General features: G+C 43.2%; 1 protein-coding gene across 1 annotated transcript in view; it reads left to right on the top strand.

Annotated features, from left to right (window-relative positions):
- LOC309560500 (uncharacterized protein) overlaps positions 1-1,143 on the top strand; it is a gene marked incomplete at both ends in the record, with an annotated part of 47,185 nt that extends 46,042 nt beyond the window's left edge. Inside the window, one exon of the mRNA XM_082264132.1 lies at positions 1,072-1,143. Coding sequence (XP_082120258.1) covers positions 1,072-1,143 — 72 coding nt within the window. The remainder of the gene's footprint in view (positions 1-1,071) is intronic.
- Between the last annotated feature and the right edge of the window lie 20,826 nt (positions 1,144-21,969).

The raw sequence follows: 21,969 nt of genomic DNA, 5'->3' as shown, positions 1-21,969 counted from the left end.
AGATTATGACCTTTAAAGCAAGTGTCTCTTGGGTATGCCACAATTCCCACTCCCAGTACATACTATATGTATCAGACACTCATTGCAGGGGTTTAGAGAGCCAGAGCTCTCATCCATTGTCTAGTCAACCAATGACATGTATAATGAATATATATATAAATAGAATATTAGTACCTCTCCATATCATCCTCAAAAAAATATGCGTATGGGGATCAAGCCAGGTGTATTGAGTCATTATGACCATATTTTCTCAAATGTGTGTAGTATCTCTCTATGTAAATATGGTAAACGTTCTAGTTTCAGGTTTTGGTTAACTTTGGATAGCCATTTGCCTACAGTAGGTGGGAAAGCCAAAATCTATTCAGTTTTCAAGCCAAAAACAAAGCTCTACCCTGGACCAATGTAGGCATAGCTGGCTCTCTTTGACATTCAAGTACCCCAGTAAACAGATAGGTAGCATGCAGGAGATGTTTGGCTTAAACACAACACAAAGCTGCTGTATCACAGTTCCCCATTATCACACCGATTTAAGACAACTCCTTTACAAATGATTGCTCCCATTACTGGTTGCTGTGGCCCAAGGTCCATACAATAAGTACCATGGGAACTAAATTTGGGCACCAGTGGTCTATTTGAAGATGATTAAATTAAAATGAGATGTGCATCCATAGGGACATACACTATGCCATTTTATATACTCAATGCATGCTGATTGGCCCATTCACATGTACTCTAGAAGTATACTGGCAATGGAGCCAAAGTGCCCCTCAAACAGTTTGCTAAGGGATTGGTTTGTTCAGTGATAAATTACAAATTTCAGATCAGGTGAACAAACCCAGCCGTTGCTATCCACTACAATGGCTTGTGCACTAGGGAAAGGCTGCAAAATACATCTAAAAACAGAAGAAATAAAGAAAATTAACTTGCAGTCTATGCAAAATATAACACGTCTAAACATCTTTTTAAAACAAATTATTTGTATCACTTCTAAGTGTTTTGCTCAACCATTTGGTGCAACTCTAAGATAAATAATTCAGCCTTAATTATATTATCTTTTTTTTTTTTCTTTAGATTGTAAGGATGTTGAAGAAAGCCAGAAGACCAACTGGAAGCTACAGTCCTTCTGCAGCTCAGAGTATCTGAAAGGGGACTTATCCATTCCTTGAGATGTCATAATTGATAATCACTGTATACAGAAGTCTAACTCATTTACCATTATTGTTGTATTAGGAGAAACAGACACTCTATTTTTGTGAACTGCAATTAATGTGGTATGAACAAATTATAAATCTGTATAAGACTGTGAATAGTTAGGTGTTGCTGGCTTGTAGTTATTGCCACAATCTCTGATTTTTTTTAAATATCTTGCTATTATGATATAGTCTTATTACACAGAACTGATGTGCTGAGCTTCAGCAGACACTGTTTAGGGAGACTACCTAAACCCAACTCCAAGAAGTTTAAAAAAAAAAAAAAAATTCAGTGGGGCTTGCCTCACTGCAAAGGGTAAATGTTTATTATGTCTAGGGGTGCAAAAATAAGGTGTAAATACTTTCCTTATTCCTCACTCCAGCTGGCTCAAGCTGCACTACAGCCTCCCTATTGTACATTATAGGATTACATTTGTGTATTGTGTGTGATGACCCAAGGCTAGACAGGAGCTTCAGGCAGGAGGCAAGAGTGCTAGAACCAGCTGGAGACGGGGTGTAAGGTAAGTAATCCTGCATTTACTTTAAGCACTAGACGTAATGAACATTTAACCCTTGCAGTGGAAAAGTTGATTCTCTAAAATTGCTGAAGCTGGGATTCAGGTGTGTTGCCATTCACAGTCCAGCCGAACACCTTGGGGACATGTCACATGGGGGTCCAGATCACCCAGAGAATGTTCCATAGGGGGGTCTGCTCTTCACTGCTATGAGGATGACTTCTTCCTCTGGCCTTCACCACTCGCAACCAGATTTCCACAATGTACCTCGTATCCAGGACCTTCTCCACCAGAACACATGTAGTATGTAATGATTTAGACCCATCCAGTCACCTTTGACCTAACTGTGTACTGGTCCATAATCAGGCACTTCAGGTTTCAGTTCAATTAACCCAGATCTTCTGCTACAGTCTAAAGTCCCTTGTTCCCTTACTGGTCAGTGCTCAAGGCCTATAGCGAAGCCCACATGGGGAACCAACACAATTATACTTAGCCCTTCTTTCTGTCCAAGATACACAACAATTTTCAATCCCCGTAGGCTCCACCCACTCCAAGGGTCACTTTCTTTAAAGGAGGGACCATTAGCTACAGAACAAGGTAACCGCATCCCACATTCCTCCTTACTTTCATAATGACATGTTCCCGGGCCATGTAGAACAAAAGCACTGACCAACCAGGAAACACAAAATACATATGAGTTAGACAACATAACAATTAAAAATAAAATTCAACAGGGCAAGCAACTGTAGAAATCTGAAAACACCATGAAAAAAAACTTTGTATCAGAAGATATACATAGTAAACCACATGACTCATTAGGAGCAATAACAAATTGTCTACAACAGCAGTCCCTTAGATTTATCAACTTGGGTCAGAAATAATGAGCCACATGCCCAACAGAGTATGCCTAAGTTGAAATTTGGCCTTGCTGCTTCCAGGTCCGGGGATTGTTTCGGTTCTTTAGTTATCAGTTTGCCATCCCATGATCCATATAAATTCAGGGACCCCAAGGTTCAGCTTTTTGCTGAAGAAAGCAAATCCATGGCCATACTATGCCCACAGGGATAAACTGGGGGTCACACGATCACAGTCCAGCCATTGGAGCACAAGCGAGTTCTTTATTCCTTGGTTGCATGGGGCAAAGTTCTTCAACAGCATGAACTGCTGCCCCCAAAGGGCCATCCCAGGTCCTGAGGAACAGATCCACCTTATTCTTTAGGGGAGTGCCTCAGTAGTCTTCTACAGCAGTCCTGTAATTTTGATCTCAGAACAAACGGAACCGCCCTCTTTCTATTTTCATTGGCTGAATTACTTTAATTGACAGCAGCAGGAGCCAATGGCGCCACGCTGCTGTCTCAGCCAATGCTCCTCCTTGTTCCCTTCATTGCTTCCTGTTGTTATACACTTCTCCAAGTAATAGGTGTATGCCTCTTTAAATCCGCATATAGATCTCTGCAGACAAACTTATACAACACAGGATACCCTCATGGTGTAGTAAGTTAAAAAATCTTGTTTATTAAAAAGTAATGCACTTACATGTTTATAGAAACTCAATGCTTATAGTATAGACAGCGTCACCTCCATTTACAAGAAAGCATCACCCGGCTCCGCCCAACACGTGTCACCACGTGACTTCTTCAAGGGACCCCTGAGGATCATGAAGGTCCACCATTACATTCAGGCTTTTCCACAACTTTCTGTTTGTTATGTACAGCACCTCGCTGGCCCCTCCCACCAGCAATTTTGCATATTGAAATCCAAAGACCCAGTGCTGGTGTCACTGGTTCTAAAATAAGGTATGTAATGAAAAGAGAGAGATTTTATTTAATAATTTAAAGTAGTATTTTGGTAAAGGTGGGGGGGGGGGGTTGGTAGAAGAACCAGAAAATGGCCCAGCTTTGGGGCTGAGCAAGGGCACTAAAAGCTGCTGTAGACATGGTAAGGCACTTTTTGTACCCATCAGTAGTATCTTTTTTAATGTTATAAAATCACTTCAATCCTCCTATTTTACCAAACTATATCTAGCATTTTAAAAAAAAAAAATATATAATCTTCTAAATTATTTTATTCCAATCAATAAAAATAACAGCATACATATTAAGGTCATAAGCAGTTTCTTTCAAATGCTAAAAACCGGCGATATGTAATATATGCATTCATGGTGAAGTTTTGTCCCCAAAAATGACCTGAAAGTGACACGGCAACCCAGCTACTGTCCACTTAGGGGGATATCTGTGAAATAAATCTGCATGATGCCTATCAGAGAGTGTCACTATTTGTGGGTTCTGGAACTGATAATTATGTGAAATGGGACAAAGTTTAACTGTTATGAAAAGGCTGTTTGTTATGTGATATTGATGATTAAATATTAAAATAAATTTTAAACAACAAACACAAAGGAATTTTGCTTTTCTGATGAGTATTATCATTATCATTAGTATCCCTGAATTTCTATATATCATTTTTTGCACATATTTTGTTTGTTGCATGTTATGGTTGCTCTTATGGTTTATATACATACAATCAGGTCCATAAATATTGGGACATCAACACAATTCTAATCTTTTTGGCTCTATATACCACCACAATGGATTTGAAATGAAACACACAATATGTGCTTTAGCTGCAGACTTTCAGCTTTAATTTGAGGGTATTTACATCCAAATCAGGTTAAAGGTGTAGGAATTACAACAGTTTGTATATGTGCCTCCCACTTTTTAAGGGACCAAAAGTACAATTGGCTGCTCAGCTGTTCCATGGCCAGGTGTGTGTTATTCCCTCATTATCACATTTACAAGGAGCAGATAAAAGGTCTAGAGTTCATTCCAAGTGTGCTATTTGCATTTGGAATCTGTTGCTGTCAACTCTCAATATGAGATCCAAAGAGCTGTCACTATCAGTGAAGCAAGCCATCATTAGGCTGAAAAAACAAACCCATCAGAGAGATAGCAAAAACATTAGGTGTGGCCAAATCAACTTTTTGGAACATCCTTAAAAAGAAAGAATGCACCGGTGAGCTCAGCAACACCAAAAGACCCAGAAGACCACAGAAAACAACTGTGGTGGATGACTGAAGAATTCTTTCCCTGGTGAAGAAAACACCCTTCACAACAGTTGGCCAGATCAAGAACACTCTCCAGGAGGGAGGTGTATGTGTGTGAAAGTCAACAATCAAGAGAAGACTTCACCAGAGTGAATACAGAGGGTTCACCACAAGATGTAAACCATTGATGAGCCTCAAAAACAGGAAGGCCAGATTAGAGTTTGCCAAACAACATCTAAAAAAGCCTTCACAATTCTGGAACAACATCCTATGGACAGATGAGACCAAGATAAACTTGTACCAGAGTGATGGGAAGAGAAGAGTATGGAGAAGGAAAGGAACTGCTCATGATCCAAAGCATACCACCTCATCAGTGAAGCATGGTGGTGGTAGTGTCATGGCGTGGGCATGTATGGCTGCCAATGGAACTGGTTCTCTTGTATTTATTGATGATGTGACTGCTGACAAAAGCAGCAGGATGAATTCTGAAGTGTTTCGGGCAAAATTATCTGCTCATATTCAGCCAAATGCTTCAGAACTTCAGGCTGTAATTGACTGCAAAGGATTTGCCACCAAGTATTCAAAAGTGAAAGTTTGATTTATGATTGTTAATCTGTCCCATTACTTTTGGTAATTCTTACACCGTTCACCTGATTTGGATGTAAATACCCTCAAATTAACTACTTCAAGACAGAGCACTTTCACCCCCTTCTTGCCCAGGCCAATTTTCAGCTTTTAGCACGGTTGCATTTTGAATGACAATTGCGCGGGTCATGCAGCACTGTACCTAAACCAAATTTATGTCATTTTTTTATCACAAATAGAGCTTTCTTTTGGTGGTATTTGATCACTGCAAGGTTTTTTCTTTTTTGCTAAACAAATAAAAAAATATCAAAAAGTTTGAAAAAAAAAAATTTTTTTGTTTATGTTATACGATTTTGTAAATAGATACGTTTTTTCCTGCACTGATGAGGCCGCATTGACAGGCACTGATGAGGAGGCACTGATGGGGTGGCACTGATGGGGTGGCACGGATGGGGTGGCACTAATATGTGGCACTGATAGGCAGCACTGATAGGCACTGATAGGTACTGATAGGTAGCACTGATATGCAGCATCGGTGGGCACTGATAGGTGGCACTGCTGGGCACTGATAGGCGGCATTGATGGGCACTGATAGGTGGCACTGATAGGCGGCACTGATAGATGGCACTGATAGGCAGCACTGATCGGCACTGATGGGCACTAGTGGGCACTGATAGGCGGCACTGCTGGGCAATAATGGGCACTGGTGGGTGGCACTGATAGATGGCAATGATGGGCACTACTGATGGGGAGGGCAGTGGCTGGCAGCACTGATGGGGAGGGCACTGGTGGGCTCCCAGAGCCCTGATTGCCATCCCTGGTGGCCATGGTGGGGATTAGAAATGTCCCGAACTATTCGCCGGCGAACATTGCTTGTTCGCGTTCGCCGCGGCGGGCGAACATATGCGATGTTCGGTCCGCCCCCTATACATCATCATTGAGCAAACTTTGACCCTGTACCTCACGGTCAGAAGACACATTCCAGCCAATCAGCATACCCTCCCTAGAGCCCTAGGTTGATTAAAAAATTCCAGGTAATGGATATTTTATACACTGTTACGTTGTCCAGCTTGGACCAGTGTAACTACAGTATGTATACACCATACCTGGCAAATGTCCCTGGAAGCTGGAGTAGGCACCACTACTCCAATGATCTCCACTTGTTTCAGGGTCCTCTGCTGCCCTGCTGCATTCTGAACAAAAGATGTTTGCAGCTTGCCATGGGTACCATTCAGAGAATGTTTTCCACTTCCTCTGATTGGATGAGGTGGAGAGGCAGAGTGGTGTCATCACACTCTCCACCCTCTCCAAACAGACAACACTTTGCAATCACTGAGAAAATGCAAAGCATTCTCTGAATGGTGCCTGACAGAATGCCTGACCTCCTGTGTTCATAAGCTGGACCAATGTATCTATGTATCAAATATTCATGCCTGGAATTCTTCTATAAAGTAATACTAAAGTCTCGTTTTTTTTTTGTATAAAAATAACAAACATGTTATACTTACCTGCTCTGTGCAGTGGTTTTTCACAGAGCAGCCCCGATCCTCCTCTTCTTGGGTCCCGCTTAAGCACTCCTAGCCCCTCCCTCCTACCAAGTGCCCCCAGAGCAAGCAGCTTGCAATGGGGGCACTCGAGCTGAGCCACAGCTCAGTGTGTCCATTCAGACACAGAACCACAGCCCGTCCCTGTCCCCTCTCTTTCCTCATTGGCTCACTGACTTTGATTGACAACAGCAGGAGCCAATGGTGCTTCTTCTGTGTCTCAACCAATCAGGAGGGAGAGCCCCGAACAGCGAATCTCTTGTGCAACATCGCTGGATCGAGATGGGCTCAGGTAAGTATTAGGCTGTTGCATAGAATGCATTAGGATAAAAAACCTTCTGCCTTTACAACCACTTTAAGTGCTGATTTCTAAGTGAAGTAACCCAAAACTGCCAATCACAAAATCTCTTGTATGGTCTGACTTGAACAAAATAAATTATTTTTGACTGTGCACCTCCTCTTTAGTGCTGTGCCATTCATGAGCTGCCTCGCCAGTGCTGACATCTTCGCCTTGTTCTTTTCAGGGTTTGGCATTTTTGGCCATCTTGACTGGCCGGCCGAGGATGAAATAAAATCCTTACCATGGGCACAACGTAAATTCATCCCGCCACAAAGGCGTGCAGAGAATGTACGCTGAGCTGTTATTGCATGACTCAGTGTAAAACCATAGGTTAAATCTGTGTGAATCTTGGGTGAAAAAATGTATAAACAGATCCCATATGTATTGGAAATTAATGTACGCTTGATGCACAAATAACTCCATTGCGCTAATAAGTGCACTTGTGGATATTAATGTATGCCAAGCGCAATCAATCCCATTGTGCTAAAAAGCACAGTTCTTAGCTCTTTTGTATAAGATAATTGAGCGCTCTCAGCAGTACCCAGCAATACAGACAAAGGCTGCTATCACCTTGGATGCTCACAAGAATTGTCCTGTCCAAGACAGGAAGCTCTGTTTATTTATGAGACAAAGGGACAATCAACAGGAAGTGATGACTATACTACATCAGCCAATCAGTTCCAAATGTACAGTCGCATGACACAAGGTACTCACATAGAATCAGCCAATGACACAATTGTATACATTCAAATGTACAATAGAAAGGAGGAGTACATGAACATGAATGAGCAGAATAGAGTGCACAGCTTCCCACCTAAAACTACACAATGAAACCAGCGTGTAGAACCATGAATACTGCTCTGATTAAACTCGTGCATGTATTCCCACCACTATTACTGTTGTGAATCCCATTTAGCAAAGCTTCAGGAAACAATGCCTAATAGGACTATACTACTGTTCCCATAGACGTGAGGCTATCTGCAGGGAAAGAGCCATGCAGTTTCCACTATGGTGATTAGGCATAGTAGAAAGACATGAGCGTGTATCCCTTCATAGAGGCAGATAGATATCAAAACGATAATGGCTCTGCACTGTAATACACGTAGATCTATACACATGCAGTGTTCACTGGCGGAGATGTCTATGTAGAGCGAATGCGTCCACACATCTAAGGGAAGGTTTTTACTGCCAGTAGTCTTTCCTTAATGCCGGTTCGCACGTACACGCTCTAAAGAGCGTATTGCAAGCAAACCGACAACAGGAGCCATAATGACAATCTAAATAAAACACATCCTGAAAAATGTCCACACTAATTTTTATAAAATTTCCACAATATGTCTCTTCTGCAGGAGGAATTTAATTCCTACTGTATTAAATTGTATTGTAATTGTGTTGTCTACCCTTATATTGTAAAGTGCTGTGTAACTTGTCGGCCCTATATAAATCCTGTATAATAATAATATTAATAATAAAAATAATGAAATGCCTTCCTGCCTAACACCTGCTACTTACCAGACTCTCCATTACTAGGCAATTGAGTATGAGTATGGGTCCACCTAAGATATACTGATATAAAGCTCAAGCCCCGATGAAGGGGGATTTCTTGGCCAATGAAACATGTTTGCTACTATTGTTCTTTCTGCTGTCACTTTGTTATCAACAGTAAAGGATCATGGATTTTTGGGATTACCGTTCGGTGTTCTGTCTTTCGCGTAACACAACAGTTTTTTGTTTTTTTTAGCCTTCCCTATAACTATAGGTAAGCACAGCCTATTACAGAAGGGTGTACACCCCAAAGTTCAAACATACTTGCGTGTGTGTGTGTGTGTATATATATATATATATATATATATATATATATATATATATATATATATATATATATAATGTTGGGCAATGGACAGTGTCGGTAGAGCAGTGGACGATGTCAGTAGGGCAGAGGTTGGTGTCAGTAGAGTAGTGAATTGGTGTCAGTAGTTTATTTTTTATATTTTTTATATTATTACTTTTCAACAATTTTATTATTTTTTTACAATCATTTTTTTACAATCATTTTTTATAATTTTTTTTACTATTTATTTTAGGAGCTCCATTGGGGGGCTTTGGTGAAATATCAGGGGTTTAAACAGACCCCTAATGTCTCACTTTGAGACAGAGAAAGGGACTGAGGACAGAAATTCCTCAGTCCTCAGAAAAACACAGAAAAACACAGCCGACCGTTCTTCTCTCTCAGTGTGGAATGATCGCGGGTGGCCGTCGGCAATCGGAGCCACCAGTCCCGTGCATCGGAGTCCCCACTGCCTAATGGGGGCAGGAGCGAGCCCCCAGCAGCGCGCGCTCGCCCCCTAGCAGCAGGCGCGTGACCGGCGTAGTCCTACGACGGTTCGCGCAGGAGGGGCTGCCTGCCGCAGTATAACTGCAGCGGGCGGCCCTTTAGTGGTTAATTTGTTTGACTTTTACTTAACCATTTGCCGACCACCCACCATAGATATACTGCGGCAGGCTGGCTCGGCTGTGCGAATCGACGTATGGGTGCGTCAGTTCGTGGTGCTGGGGGCAAAAGCATGCCACGGGTGATGCGCTCCCGCTAGGCAGCGGGGATGCCAATTCACTGGGCCAGCAACCGCGATTGTTGCCGAGCACCCGCGATCACTCCCGCTGAGAAAGAACGACGGTCAGCTGTTGTAAACACAGCTGGCTGTTGTTCTCTCTGAAATGATCACAGAGCACCTGTGATCCTTCTATATAGGATCACAGGTCTCTGTGGTCATTTCACAAGTCCATCCCCCCACAGTTAGAAAACACTCCCCTAGGCTCACACTTAACCCTTTGCTTACCATTGGGTTTACAGTAACAGTGCATATTTTTAGCACTGATTACTGTAGTAATGTCACTGTTCCCCCCAAAAGTGTCAAAAATTGTCAGTTAGGGGTCCGATCTGTCCGCCGCAATGTCGCAGTCCCGCAAAAAAAAACGCAGATCGCTGCCATTACTAGTTAAAAAAAAACAATAAAAATGACATAAATCTTTCCCGTAATTAGTAAACGCAATAACTTTCGCGCAAACCAATCAAAATACGCTTATTGCGATTTGATTTAACAAACATATGTAGCAGAAAACAAATTGGCCTAAAATGTTAAAAAATGTAGATTTTTACATTTTTTTTTTGAAAATTTCATTAAAAAAAATGTGAAAAATATTGTTATTTTTTCAAAATTGTCGCTCTTTTTTTGTTTATAGCGCAAAAAGTAAAAATCGCACAGGTGATCAAATACCACCAAAAGAAAGCTCTGTTTGTGGGAAAAAAGGACGTCAATTTCATTTGGGTACAGCGTCGCACGACCGCGCAATTGTCACGCAGTGCCAAATCGAAAAATAGGGCCTGGTCTTTGAGCAGCCAAATCCTCCGGGGCTTAAATGGTTAAAGATAATTTACATTTTCAGAACCACCCAGATTACAGGGTTCCTCCATTGCCCAGATCCAGAATTACTCACACCGGTCACATTTCAGCTGAGCTTTTATGTAAGCTATTATCATACAATTATAAAGGCAATGTTTATTAACATACGGACATCCTAGATGGCAGCCTTCCCAGACATACCCGGTCTAAGACGCTGATGGAAATGTAAAATGTTTACCTTTTTTCTGTAAAGAATGAATTGTCTCCAGCTGTTTCATGAGAGTGCCTTACAGCTCAACTCCAGGCAGGTCCAAAATACACATGAGAACAAGTTTGTATTTATTAATACAATATTAATCGAGATATATATTTTAATAGCAGTGTAAGTATCGTTCTCATTAAATCCAAAGTACATCAGAGCTCATACTGGGAGAGAGAGAACCAGCACAGGGAGCATGCTGATAGGAGGAGAGAGCAGAGTGACAGAGAGACAAGCTTATCAGTGTACTACTTCTCCTTTCACTGTCCAATCACAGGCTGGGGGAGGGAATTGACCTGTATGTGTTACTGAAATGCAAAAGTGAAAGATCTGGTCTTATGACCTGCCAAACAGGGCTGTGCTATGTGAGGAGGCTGTGTAAATAGATAGTATATATGAAATGCCGCGCCTACCCTTAAAATGTAAAAAATTGTAATTTCGCAGTCAATCTAAGTTTGTGCTTAAATTAGGAAATGTGGTATAGTGAGGCACTACTACCCTTGCGGAGTGATGCTTTTTTTAACTCTTTTAGTACAGACCCAGAAAAAAAAATTCCAGTTTTAAAGCGCAATTGTGCCTTTTCCTAGTGCAATCAAGATTTTTTTTTTTCTTTTGAAGTGCAATCAAAATTTTTTGCAAGTGCAATCAAGATTTTTGCTATATAGGATGCAGTGTACCACTACTATCCTGTGTAGGCACAAGTTTGGTTTATGTTTGGCCCTGAATATTCAAATTATGTGAAAGTGCAATTATGCAATATTAAGTGCAATCAAACAAATGTGCAAATCAATGCAAAATGTGCAACAACGCATAAATATACATCGAAATAATTTTTCCATCATTAATGTTATAATAAATTCCAAAGTGCAATAGTGCAATTCCCAGTGCAATCAAGAAAATGTGCAATTGATGCAATATGTGTGGGTTCAAAAGTGCATGTAAAAAGTGCAACTATATTTGTTTTGCTATAGTCCACAACTTGGTATTTTTAAAGTGATTTTGTGCAAACGTGGATTATAGATTATGGAGTGAAATTTGTGCAATAAAGGATGACCATTTTTGCTTAACCACTTAAGACCCGGAAGATTTTTCCCCCTTCCTGACCTGGGCCTATTTTGCGATTCGGCCCTGCGTGAATTTAACGGACAATTGCGCGGTCGTGCGACGCTGTACCTAAACGAATTTGAAGTTTTTTTCCCACAAACAGAGCTTTCTTTTGGGGGTATTTGATCACCTGTGCGATTTTTTGATCATGCGCTATAAACAAAGAAGAGCGTCAATTTTGCAAAAATAACAATATTTCTCACATTTTTTTTATATGAAATTCCCCAAAAAAATATGTAAAAATCAAAATTTTTTAACATTTTAGGCCAATTTGTTTTCTGCTACATATTTTTGGTAAAAAAAATCGCAAAAAGCATATTTTGATTGGTTTGCGCAAAAGTTATTGCGTTAACTAACTAAGGGAAAGATTTTTGTCATTTTTGTTGTTTTTTTTTAACGCGTAATGGCGGCGATCTGCGATTTTTTTTGCGGGACTGCGACATTGCGGCGGACAGATCGGACCCTTGACTGACATTTTTGACACTTTTGGGGTTACCAGTGACATTACTACAGTAATCAGTGCTATACATATGCACTGTTACTGTAAAATTACACTGGTAGTGAAGGGGTTAACTTTTTTTGAGAGGGAGGGGTGCTGTGTGTCCCTAGGGGCGTGATTCTAACTATGATTGGCTGTGGCTTGAGCTGTAAGAACAGTGATCAACGGTCCTACATAGTAGGACCGTATGATCACCATTCTTACACAAGGGAGAATGACAGGCGGCTTGTTTACATCAGCCGCCTGCCTTTCTCCCGTTGTCACGGACGATCGCGAGTGCCCAGGGGACATCGGGTCCGCCGAACAGTGGTGGGATTCAGCCGGTTCGCACCGGTTCCATAGAACCGGTTGCTAACTTTCTGCAAGTTCGCAGAACCGGCTGAATCCCTCTGCGCGTCAAAGGACGCGCAGTACAATTGAATGTCCCGCGCTTGGGCAGACGTGGCGGCCGGGGGGCGGAGCAGTGCGCCCTGACCCGCCCATTCTGTGACAATAGCGAATGAGAATTCGCTATTGTCACACGGATCCTCCTCCTGGCCAATCAGGGAGCGGGTCCTCCCGCTTCCTGATTGGCCGAAAGGCAAACACCGTGCCATTGGACGAGGAGGAGGCGCCACGGGAGGACTGAGGACTCGGAGACGCGGGGAGCCGGGGACTGAAGAGAAGCTGCGACTGCGAGACCGTCCGTGAGGTAAGTGCATGGGTCTCGTGGGGGGATCGCTGGCACTCTGCAATTGGGGGCAATGCTGTGGCTGGCACTCTGCAATTAGGGGCAATGCTGTGGCTGGCACTCTGCAATTTGGGGCAATGCTGTGGCTGGCACTCTGCAATTGGGGGCAATGCTGTGGCTGGCACTTTGCAATTTGGAGCAATGCTGTGGCTGGCACTCTGCAATTGGGGGCAATGCTGTGGCTGGCACTCTGCAATTTGGGGCAATGCTGTGGCTGGCACTCTGCAATTGGGGGCAATGCTGTGGCTGGCACTCTGCAATTTGGGGCAATTTTGTGGCTGGCACTCTGCAATTGGGGGCAATGCTGTGGCTGGCACTCTGCAATTGGGGCAATGCTGTGGCTGGCACTCTGCAATTGGGGGCAATGCTGTGGCTGGCACTCTGCAATTTGGGGCAATGCTGTGGCTGGCACTCTGCAATGATTGGGGGCAATGCTGTGGCTAGCACTCTGCAATGATTGGGGGCAATGCTGTGGCTGGCACTCTGCAATGATTGGGGGGCAATGCTGTGGCTGGCACTCTGCAATCATTGGGGGGCAATGCTGTGGCTGGCACTCTGCAATGATTGGGGGCAATGCTGTGGCTGGCACTCTGCAATCATTGGGGGGCAATGCTGTGGCTGGCACTCTGCAATGATTGGGGGCAATGCTGTGGCTGGCACTCTGCAATCATTGGGGGCAATGCTGTGGCTGGCACTCTGCAATCATTAGGGGCAATGCTGTGGCTGGCACTCTGCAATGATTGGGGGCAATGCTGTGGCTGGCACTCTGCAATGATTGGGGGCAATGCTGTGGCTGGCACTCTGCAATGATTGGGGGCAATGCTGTGGCACTCTGCAATGATTGGGGGCAATGCTGTGGCTGGCACTCTGCAATCATTAGGGGCAATGCTGTGGCTGGCACTCTGCAATGATTGGGAGCAATGCTGTGGCTGGCACTCTGCAATGATTGGGGGCAATGCTGTGGCTGGCACTCTGCAATGATTGGGGGCAATGCTGTGGCACTCTGCAATGATTGGGGGCAATGCTGTGGTCACTGTGCATTGAAAGGGGGCACGCTGGTCTCTCTGCATTGAAAGGGGGGCACGCTGGTCACTGTGCATTGAAAGGGGGGCACGCAGCGCTGGTCACTGTGCATTGAAAGGGGGGCACGTTGGTCACTGTGCATTGAAAGGGGGCACGCTGGTCACTGTGCACTGAAAGGGGGCACGCTGGTCACTGTGCATTGAAAGGGGGCACGCTGGTCACTGTGCATTGAAAGGGGGCACGCTGGTCATTCTGCTGGGAAAGTCGGAACTGGTTACTAAAATTTTTGAATCCCACCACTGCCGCCGGACACGCGCGCGGGGGGTCCGTGACCGAGCGGGAGCGAGAGCACGCGCTCGCTCCCCAGAGCCTCACAGACTTTGCCTGTGAGGGGCTGACTGCTGCAGTAAATATACTGTGAGCAGTCGGCAAGTGACTAAGTGACAGAGTGCAGTATGTTCATAATAAAGTGCTTAGTGGATATAAATATGCTCTAAAAATTTTATGAAAATAAATAATATATATATGACAAGAAAGGTATGACTATTTTATAAGTGCAATATATTATATTTCAAAGCGTCCAAGGAAGTGTGAACCAATATATATATGAATAAGTGTACAGTCCAAAAAAATTCTGTGAGGTCTCTTCTATCCCGTTATTTGGAGTGATCCGTGCCCAAAAATAGGTTGTGCTCTTGGTGAATGATCTGTGCTCTCCAGCCTAAATATGTGCTAGCAACTCACCAGAAAAATTCAGGCCTCCAGGACCTATAGAGCTGGTATAAACCTTGTTTTTATCCGGGTCTGGTCAGACTCCTTGGGGTTGAGGTCACATAAAAGTGGCTCGGGGGTGACTCAGGGATAAGAAGCACATAGAAACCTCATTGCGCAGATATATTTATTTAAGAAAAGATGTTCACAGTAAATATAAAAGCTGATAAACTCACATATGATGGTGCTTTGGAAGTAGCACTGACTTTGGTTCGCCTGTATCGTTAAGGAACCGCCGTGCGTTCCAAATTGTGAATCACCTTAACCGGAAATGAGGTGATCGGAAGTGATGCCGCGGGATTAACCTCTATGCATTTCACCGAATGGCATCCTTAGTAACCTCCTATAATTTGAATATTCAGGGCCAAACATAAACCAAACTTGTGCCTACACAGGATAGTAGTGGTACACTGCATCCTATATAGCAAAAATCTTGATTGCACTTGCAAAAAAAATTTGATTGCACTTCAAAAAAAAAAAAAAATCTTTATTGCTCTAGGAAAAGGCACGATTGCACTTTAACACTGGAAATTGATTTTTTTCTGGGTCTGTACTAAAAGAGTTAAAAAATCATCACTCAGCATGGGTAGTAGCGCCTCACTACACCACATGTGTAAACAGATAGAAGTACAAAATCCTTTGAGAAGTAATGCTTCTCCCATATATCTATTCCATCTGTGTATTTTCACTGTTTTGCTGGAGTGCAGCTTAAGCACTTAAGCCCCAGAGGATTTGGCTGCTCAAAGACCAGGGCCTATTTTGCGATTCGGCACTGCGTGACTTTAACGGACAATTGCGCGGTCGATGCGACACTGTACCCAAACGAATTTGACATCCTTTTTTTTCCCACAAACAGAGCTTTCTCCTGGTGGTATTTGATCACCTGTGCGATTTTTATTTTTTGCTCTATAAACAAAAAAAGAGCGACAATTTTGAAAAAATAACAATATTTTTCACATTTTTTATATGAAATCCCCCCCCCCCCCCAAAAAAAAATTTAAAAATCACAATTTTTTAACATTTTAGGCCAATTTGTTTTCTGCTACATAGCTTTGGTAAAAAAAAAAAAAAAATCGCAAAATGCGTATTTTAAATTGGTTTTCGCAAAGGTTATTGCGTCTACTAACTACGGGAAAGATTTATGTCATTTTTATTGTTTTTTTTTTAACTAGTAATGGCAGCGATCTGCAATTTTTTTTTGCGGGACTGCGTCATTGCGACGGACAGATAGGACCCTTGACTGACATTTTTGGGGTTATCAATGACATTACTACAGTAATCAGTGCTATAAATATGCACTGTTACTGTCAACATGACACTTGCAGGGAAGGGGTTAACTTTATTGGTGATCAGTTGGTTAAATGTATCCCTAGGGGCGTGATTCTAACTGTCAAGGGGCGTGGCTTGTTAGCTCATAACAGAGACATACGATCCTACATAGCAGGATCGCATAGCCTCTGTCATGATCTAAGGGAGAATGACAGACGGCTGTGTTTACATCACCCATCTGCCTTTCTCCCTCTCCTGAACGGGATCGCGAGTGGCCGGTCACTCGCGTGGGGATGCCCGTGAACGAGCGGGGACAGGAGCGTGCCTCCGGCGGCACGTGCTCGCCCCCTACAGGCTCCTGGGCGAGCAATGTAGTCCTACGTCGGATTGCCCAGGAGCAGTGGCGGCCGGTGTGTTGGGGGCGCAGGGGCGCCGCCCCCCCCCCCCCATCCATGCATCCGGCCCCCTAATCTACATGCAGGGGCGCCGGAGGCATGGAGCTCAATGGGGCTTTTTTTTTTCCATCACCTGATTAGAGTCAGAGGCTCTAATAGGGTGATGCAAAGGGTGGTCCTGGGGCGCAGAGCAGTGCGCCCCGACCCCACCCATTGTGTGACAATAGTGAATGAAAATTCGCTATTGTCACACGGATCCTCCTCCTGGCCAATCAAGAAGCGCGTCCGATACGCGCTTCCTGATTGGCCGAAAGGCAAACCCCATGCCATTGGCTGGGGAGGAGGCAGGAGTCGGGAGGACTGAAGAGAAGCCGCCCCGCCGGGGAACTGAAGAAGACGCGAGCCGCCGCTGGACACCAAGAGCTCACCCAGAGGCTGGCCACTGTCATCACTCATGTTGGTAAGAAGAACAGGGCGAGGTAGGAGACAGACATAGAGGTGAGGTAAGTGCACTTTATCTCGCGCGGGGGGGCACGCTTACGCTGGTCACTCTGCAGTGAAAGGGGGCATGCTGGCATCTCTGCATTGAAAGGGGGCACGCTGGCATCTCTGCATTGAAAGGGGGCATGATGGCATCTCTGCATTGAAAGGGGGCATGCTGGCATCTCTGCATTGAAAGGGGACATGATGGCATCTCTGCATTGAAAGGGGGCATGCTGGCATCTTTGCATTGAAAGGGGGCACGCTGGCATCTCTGCATTGGAAGGGGGCACACTGATCACTGCTTTAAAAAGGGGGCATGCTGGTCACTGCATTGAAAGGGGAAACGCTGGTCTCTGTGCATTGAAAGGGGGCACGCTGGTCTCTGTTCATTGAAAGGGGGCACACTATACCTTAATTACTGAAGGCCCCTTTCACACTTTTGTGACCTCAAAGTCACGCAATTTTTTACAGCATTTTTTGCCGCAAAACAATGCCTATTCAATTTTTCTGTTCGCAAAAAAATTTTGAGCACCAGCCGCCACTGCCTGGGAGAGGCTGACTGCCGACTGGGCGGTCGGCAAGTGGTTAAAGGAGTTGTAAAGTCTCATACTTTTTCTACCTTAATGCATTCTATGAAATACCTTTTCTGCTTCAGCTGCACCCCAGACCCCCCCCCCCTTTTTTCTTACCTGAACCCGATCGTTCCAGCGACGAGCACGAGCACAGCGGCTCCAGCCCCCACAACAAGTGCTTTTTTTTTACCACTACTATTCCTTTATATTGGCTTTGGTAACTTATAAATGCAGCAATTTAGAAATTGGATGAAAGGTTTAGCACTGGGAAACTCTTTTTGATAGATAAGTAGTGCATTTTATATACAGCTATATAGATCAGACCAAAATGAGGGACAAATAAGAAGTAAGGAGGGACAGAGGGACTTTGTTCCGAATGAGGGATAGTCCCTCAAAATCAGGAATAGTTGGGATCTAAGCATACTTGTGCTAACAGGGAGCATGCTGACAGGAGGAGAGAGCAGTGTGAGCAGAGGAATGGGCTGCTCCTTCACTTTCTAACCACACAAGAAGCAGACCACACTTTATTGTTGAAAGTAAGGATCGACTGATTATTATGACGTCCCCCCCTCCTCCCGCCGCCTTCCGCGACTCGCCCAGGTCTCCTGTCCCACCGGGAGCCCGGGGCAACCAGCCTGCACGGCCGCCGAAGACTTGATCAAAGCCGCATTCGGTTCTGATCGGGTCTCCATGTAAAAACCCGGAAGTGATGTCATTAATAAATAATTTTGACTACACAGAAGTTAATTATTGCAATATTTCAAGGAAACGCTAGACCATGTGTTGTCTGCCAAAGCTGTATAATAGGTATGCTATAACTTTAAAAAGTATACAACGACCCAAATAAGTAGCCCAATCAATTCAACAAATCGTTAAAACAAAACAGACATGCATTCAGTGCAACAAATTGATTTTAACATACAGTGCCCATCTCTTTAAATGTGGAAAATTCAAAAAGTGAATATGTGAAAATATACAACTCTTGTTCATATGTGATGTGCCAAAATGAATTCCACTTTTGTGCCAGCCTTAGTGTCCAACTGCTAAAGTGTACAAACTTCTTACCAGATCAATGTGACCTCTAAGTTATAAGAGATCAGCAGTGCATGAGAATGATTAGTAACATAACCGCAGTCAGCAGAGATCTTCCAACGCCATCATTAATTACCAAAAAGGAAAATTCACTGCAAGCATGGAGGAAACATAAGAACAAGTTACATAGTGTGATATTACTAAATACAAGCTGAATTTATTAAAAGAATAAAACTCACAATTTATATGAGAGAGCAGGCATGTAAAGATCCAGCCAGTGGGCATGATGACGTCAAAGGTCATACCCTTCCCAACATGTTTCGTCACACAGAGGATATCATCAGGAGAAGATGTGGAGCAGACAAACAACAGCGCAACTTCAGCTTACCTTCAATGGTCCAACGTCCCCCTCCAGTGCTAGCATCTTCCATTCTGCTTCTTCTGAGTGCCAAGCTGCAGCTGTCCTCATTGGCCGGCGAAGGATGACAACCCTCCTGTGCATGCTCAGGAGTGCAATCATCCCAGCACAAGTACTGAAACCCATAGCAGGGAAATTATTAAAACTGGAGAAGCCAGAAAATGGAGCAGCTGTTAGTGGCAACCAATCAGCTTCTATCTTTCATTTGCAAAGCTTAACTTTACAAGCTGAAGATAGAAGAAGATTCTGTCTGTTCTAGCTTTAATAAATTTCCCGAATAGTAACCAAGCATTTTTTTATTTAGCTGCAGCAAAAAGAGAAAACATAACTTTATCTGATTAACAGCTGTAGGTTTATAGCATATTATAGATGTACTTAGAAAAAGCCTGCTAATGTGTATATAAATGGATTGTATATGCTAAAAGGAGAAAGTTGCTTTCCTTCCTTATTCAAATTTCTCCTTGAAGTGCAGTCAGCTTTCCAGCAAAGGACAAGCGTCTGTACTCTGCTATCTAACAGAGGTGAACACAATGTCACATACCAAGGTCATGTATGAAAATCGGAGAAAGGGAAACGTGCTGCTCCACCACACGTTGTTTGCTTATGAAGTACATACAGCACATTTGTGTATTTCTTTTTTCTTCTCTATTTTGTCAGGTAAAGTAAGAAAATGTCTATGTTGCTGGTAAATGCAGCCTGTGACATTTGTATAAATGTTATTTTTTATTTCACTTTTGCCCCACTTTCCTTGCTCCTCTTTTCATTGACTTCATAGATATACTGTATATGTGTAGATCCAAGTAAGTATACACAGTCATTTTTAAATAAATACTAACCTCTGGTTTAACAAAAAATGATATTTAAGTACACAACTCAGAAAAGTCCCTTCTCTCAGCCTGTTCCAAATCTGCTAATTCCTTACGTTTTTTTTTTTTTTGCTTCTGCAATCTGATGACCTCCTGTTAGGAGGTGGATACATTCGTTCTCCATTGTTCCATTGTATGCTGAAACATAGCCATTTTCTCTTGCTCGCTCCTATGATGGACTAAGACATTTGTACTGTACATAGAGCAGTGCCCATAACAACTGGAAGTGAGAGGGAAAGGAGAGGTTTCGGAGCTTGCAGAGGATGACAGAAAGGAGACAGAAAAACAGTAAGAAATTATTTCATGAAGAATAAATATCAGAGCCATCAAGCAGTGGATGTGTATGGATTATTTTTTGAAAATAAAGCTACTATTTAGCATCACTTTAATTGTGACTTATAAATGCTTGTCGGAAGAGCATCAGCTTCCTCAAGCAATGTTTTTTGTTTTTTGTTTTTTTGAAGATTTTTTATTTTTATTTTAAAGATTTTAAAACATACAATACAGAGCCTATTGGGCATACCCAGGCTCACAAAACACAGTGAAGTAACAACAACAAAAAGTATGCCCAGACCACAAAGGTGAAATAGCTCACAGTACTTTAACTTAAAACTCCAGGTGGCGATATTATACAGGGAAGGATCATATCTATGGCACTACCCAAAAAACAGCACCCAACTAGGTTAAGGCATGTGCAAAAAGCAAATAGGCATGTCTCTCAGCAATGTTTAAAGCAGAGTGTATCCCTCAATTGCAAAACTTGTGCGCAGGCAGCATTTTCATTACAGAATAAACATACTATGTCTCTTCTGCAATAAAGGCTTCTAACCTTTCTCATTGTAAGATGCTTTAGAATGCACACTGTGCCATGCATGCGCAGCTCAGAGTACATTCTGGGCACACCTCAGTTTCAGGAGGAATAAACTTGTAGCAGAGTGTTAAGCATGTAGTTCTCACTTTTTACCACAAGATGCCCTCACTTGTCTTTAGTCCTTAATTTGAACTGTTTTACCAGGATATTACTTACTGTACATTTACCTTTCATTTCTAATATATTTTTATCTATAATACATTTTCTTTTACAAAAGATAATAATTAGAGTTGCTTTCTGGTATAACATTTTATAGGTTGGCATTGAAATAAAACAGATGTGTTCAGACCAAAATGGGTATGGCTATGTTGCACTGAGAAGTTCCTCCAAAAGCATTAGTAGCAAAGTCGTCGTCCCCCCAACCATAGGTGGTCAATAGCATTTTAAAACTCCCCACCCCCTTCCCCTATCATTGGTAGTCAGTGGCATTTTAAGCCCCCCATCCTTAAAGTTGAATTGGCTCATCCGCACCATCCCGCATGCTAAAATGCTTGTGGGCTTGTGTTCATCGTGTACGGGAGTGGGAGTCGGGGTTTTGCACCATTGCAAGGCAAGGCAATGTTTTCCTTTTTTTCTTTCTTCTTTAACTTGTCAAAAAATGACACTCTTTTTATGTCAATGCAGACTAACACACCATATCCCAGGATAAGAAGAAACGCCCGCACATCACTGGAGTTCCAAATGCCTTTATTAGTACACCCAAGGTGGCACAACAAAACACCAACCAGTCCAGGTAGATGCGTTTCACACAGTGCAACTGTGATTAATCATTACCCATAGCCCACCTCAATGCCGCATTGTAGTGTGTTACAGTGCACATGTGAGCGCAGTCTATTGTGCCCACGCACGTGGGGTAACACCTCGTCCATAGGTGTGCTCACCAATGCCCAGGACCAAGCGGAGGCTGCGGTCAAGCACCAACCCTTACCAAATCAAGGAAAAGAGACCCACATGCAATATTGCTAAGAGGTCCACACCATCTGGTAAGTGGATTCACATTGGGGTGTGCAACACAATATATTGAACGAGAGTCACGGATTGGCACGGATTATTTGTCAT

This window comes from Pelophylax lessonae (assembly GCF_965119305.1).
Source record: "Pelophylax lessonae genome assembly, chromosome: 7".
Lineage (NCBI taxonomy): Eukaryota > Metazoa > Chordata > Amphibia > Anura > Ranidae > Pelophylax > Pelophylax lessonae.
The sequence above is the reverse complement of the archived record's forward strand: the minus strand, read 5'-3'. Positions and strand labels throughout refer to the sequence as shown.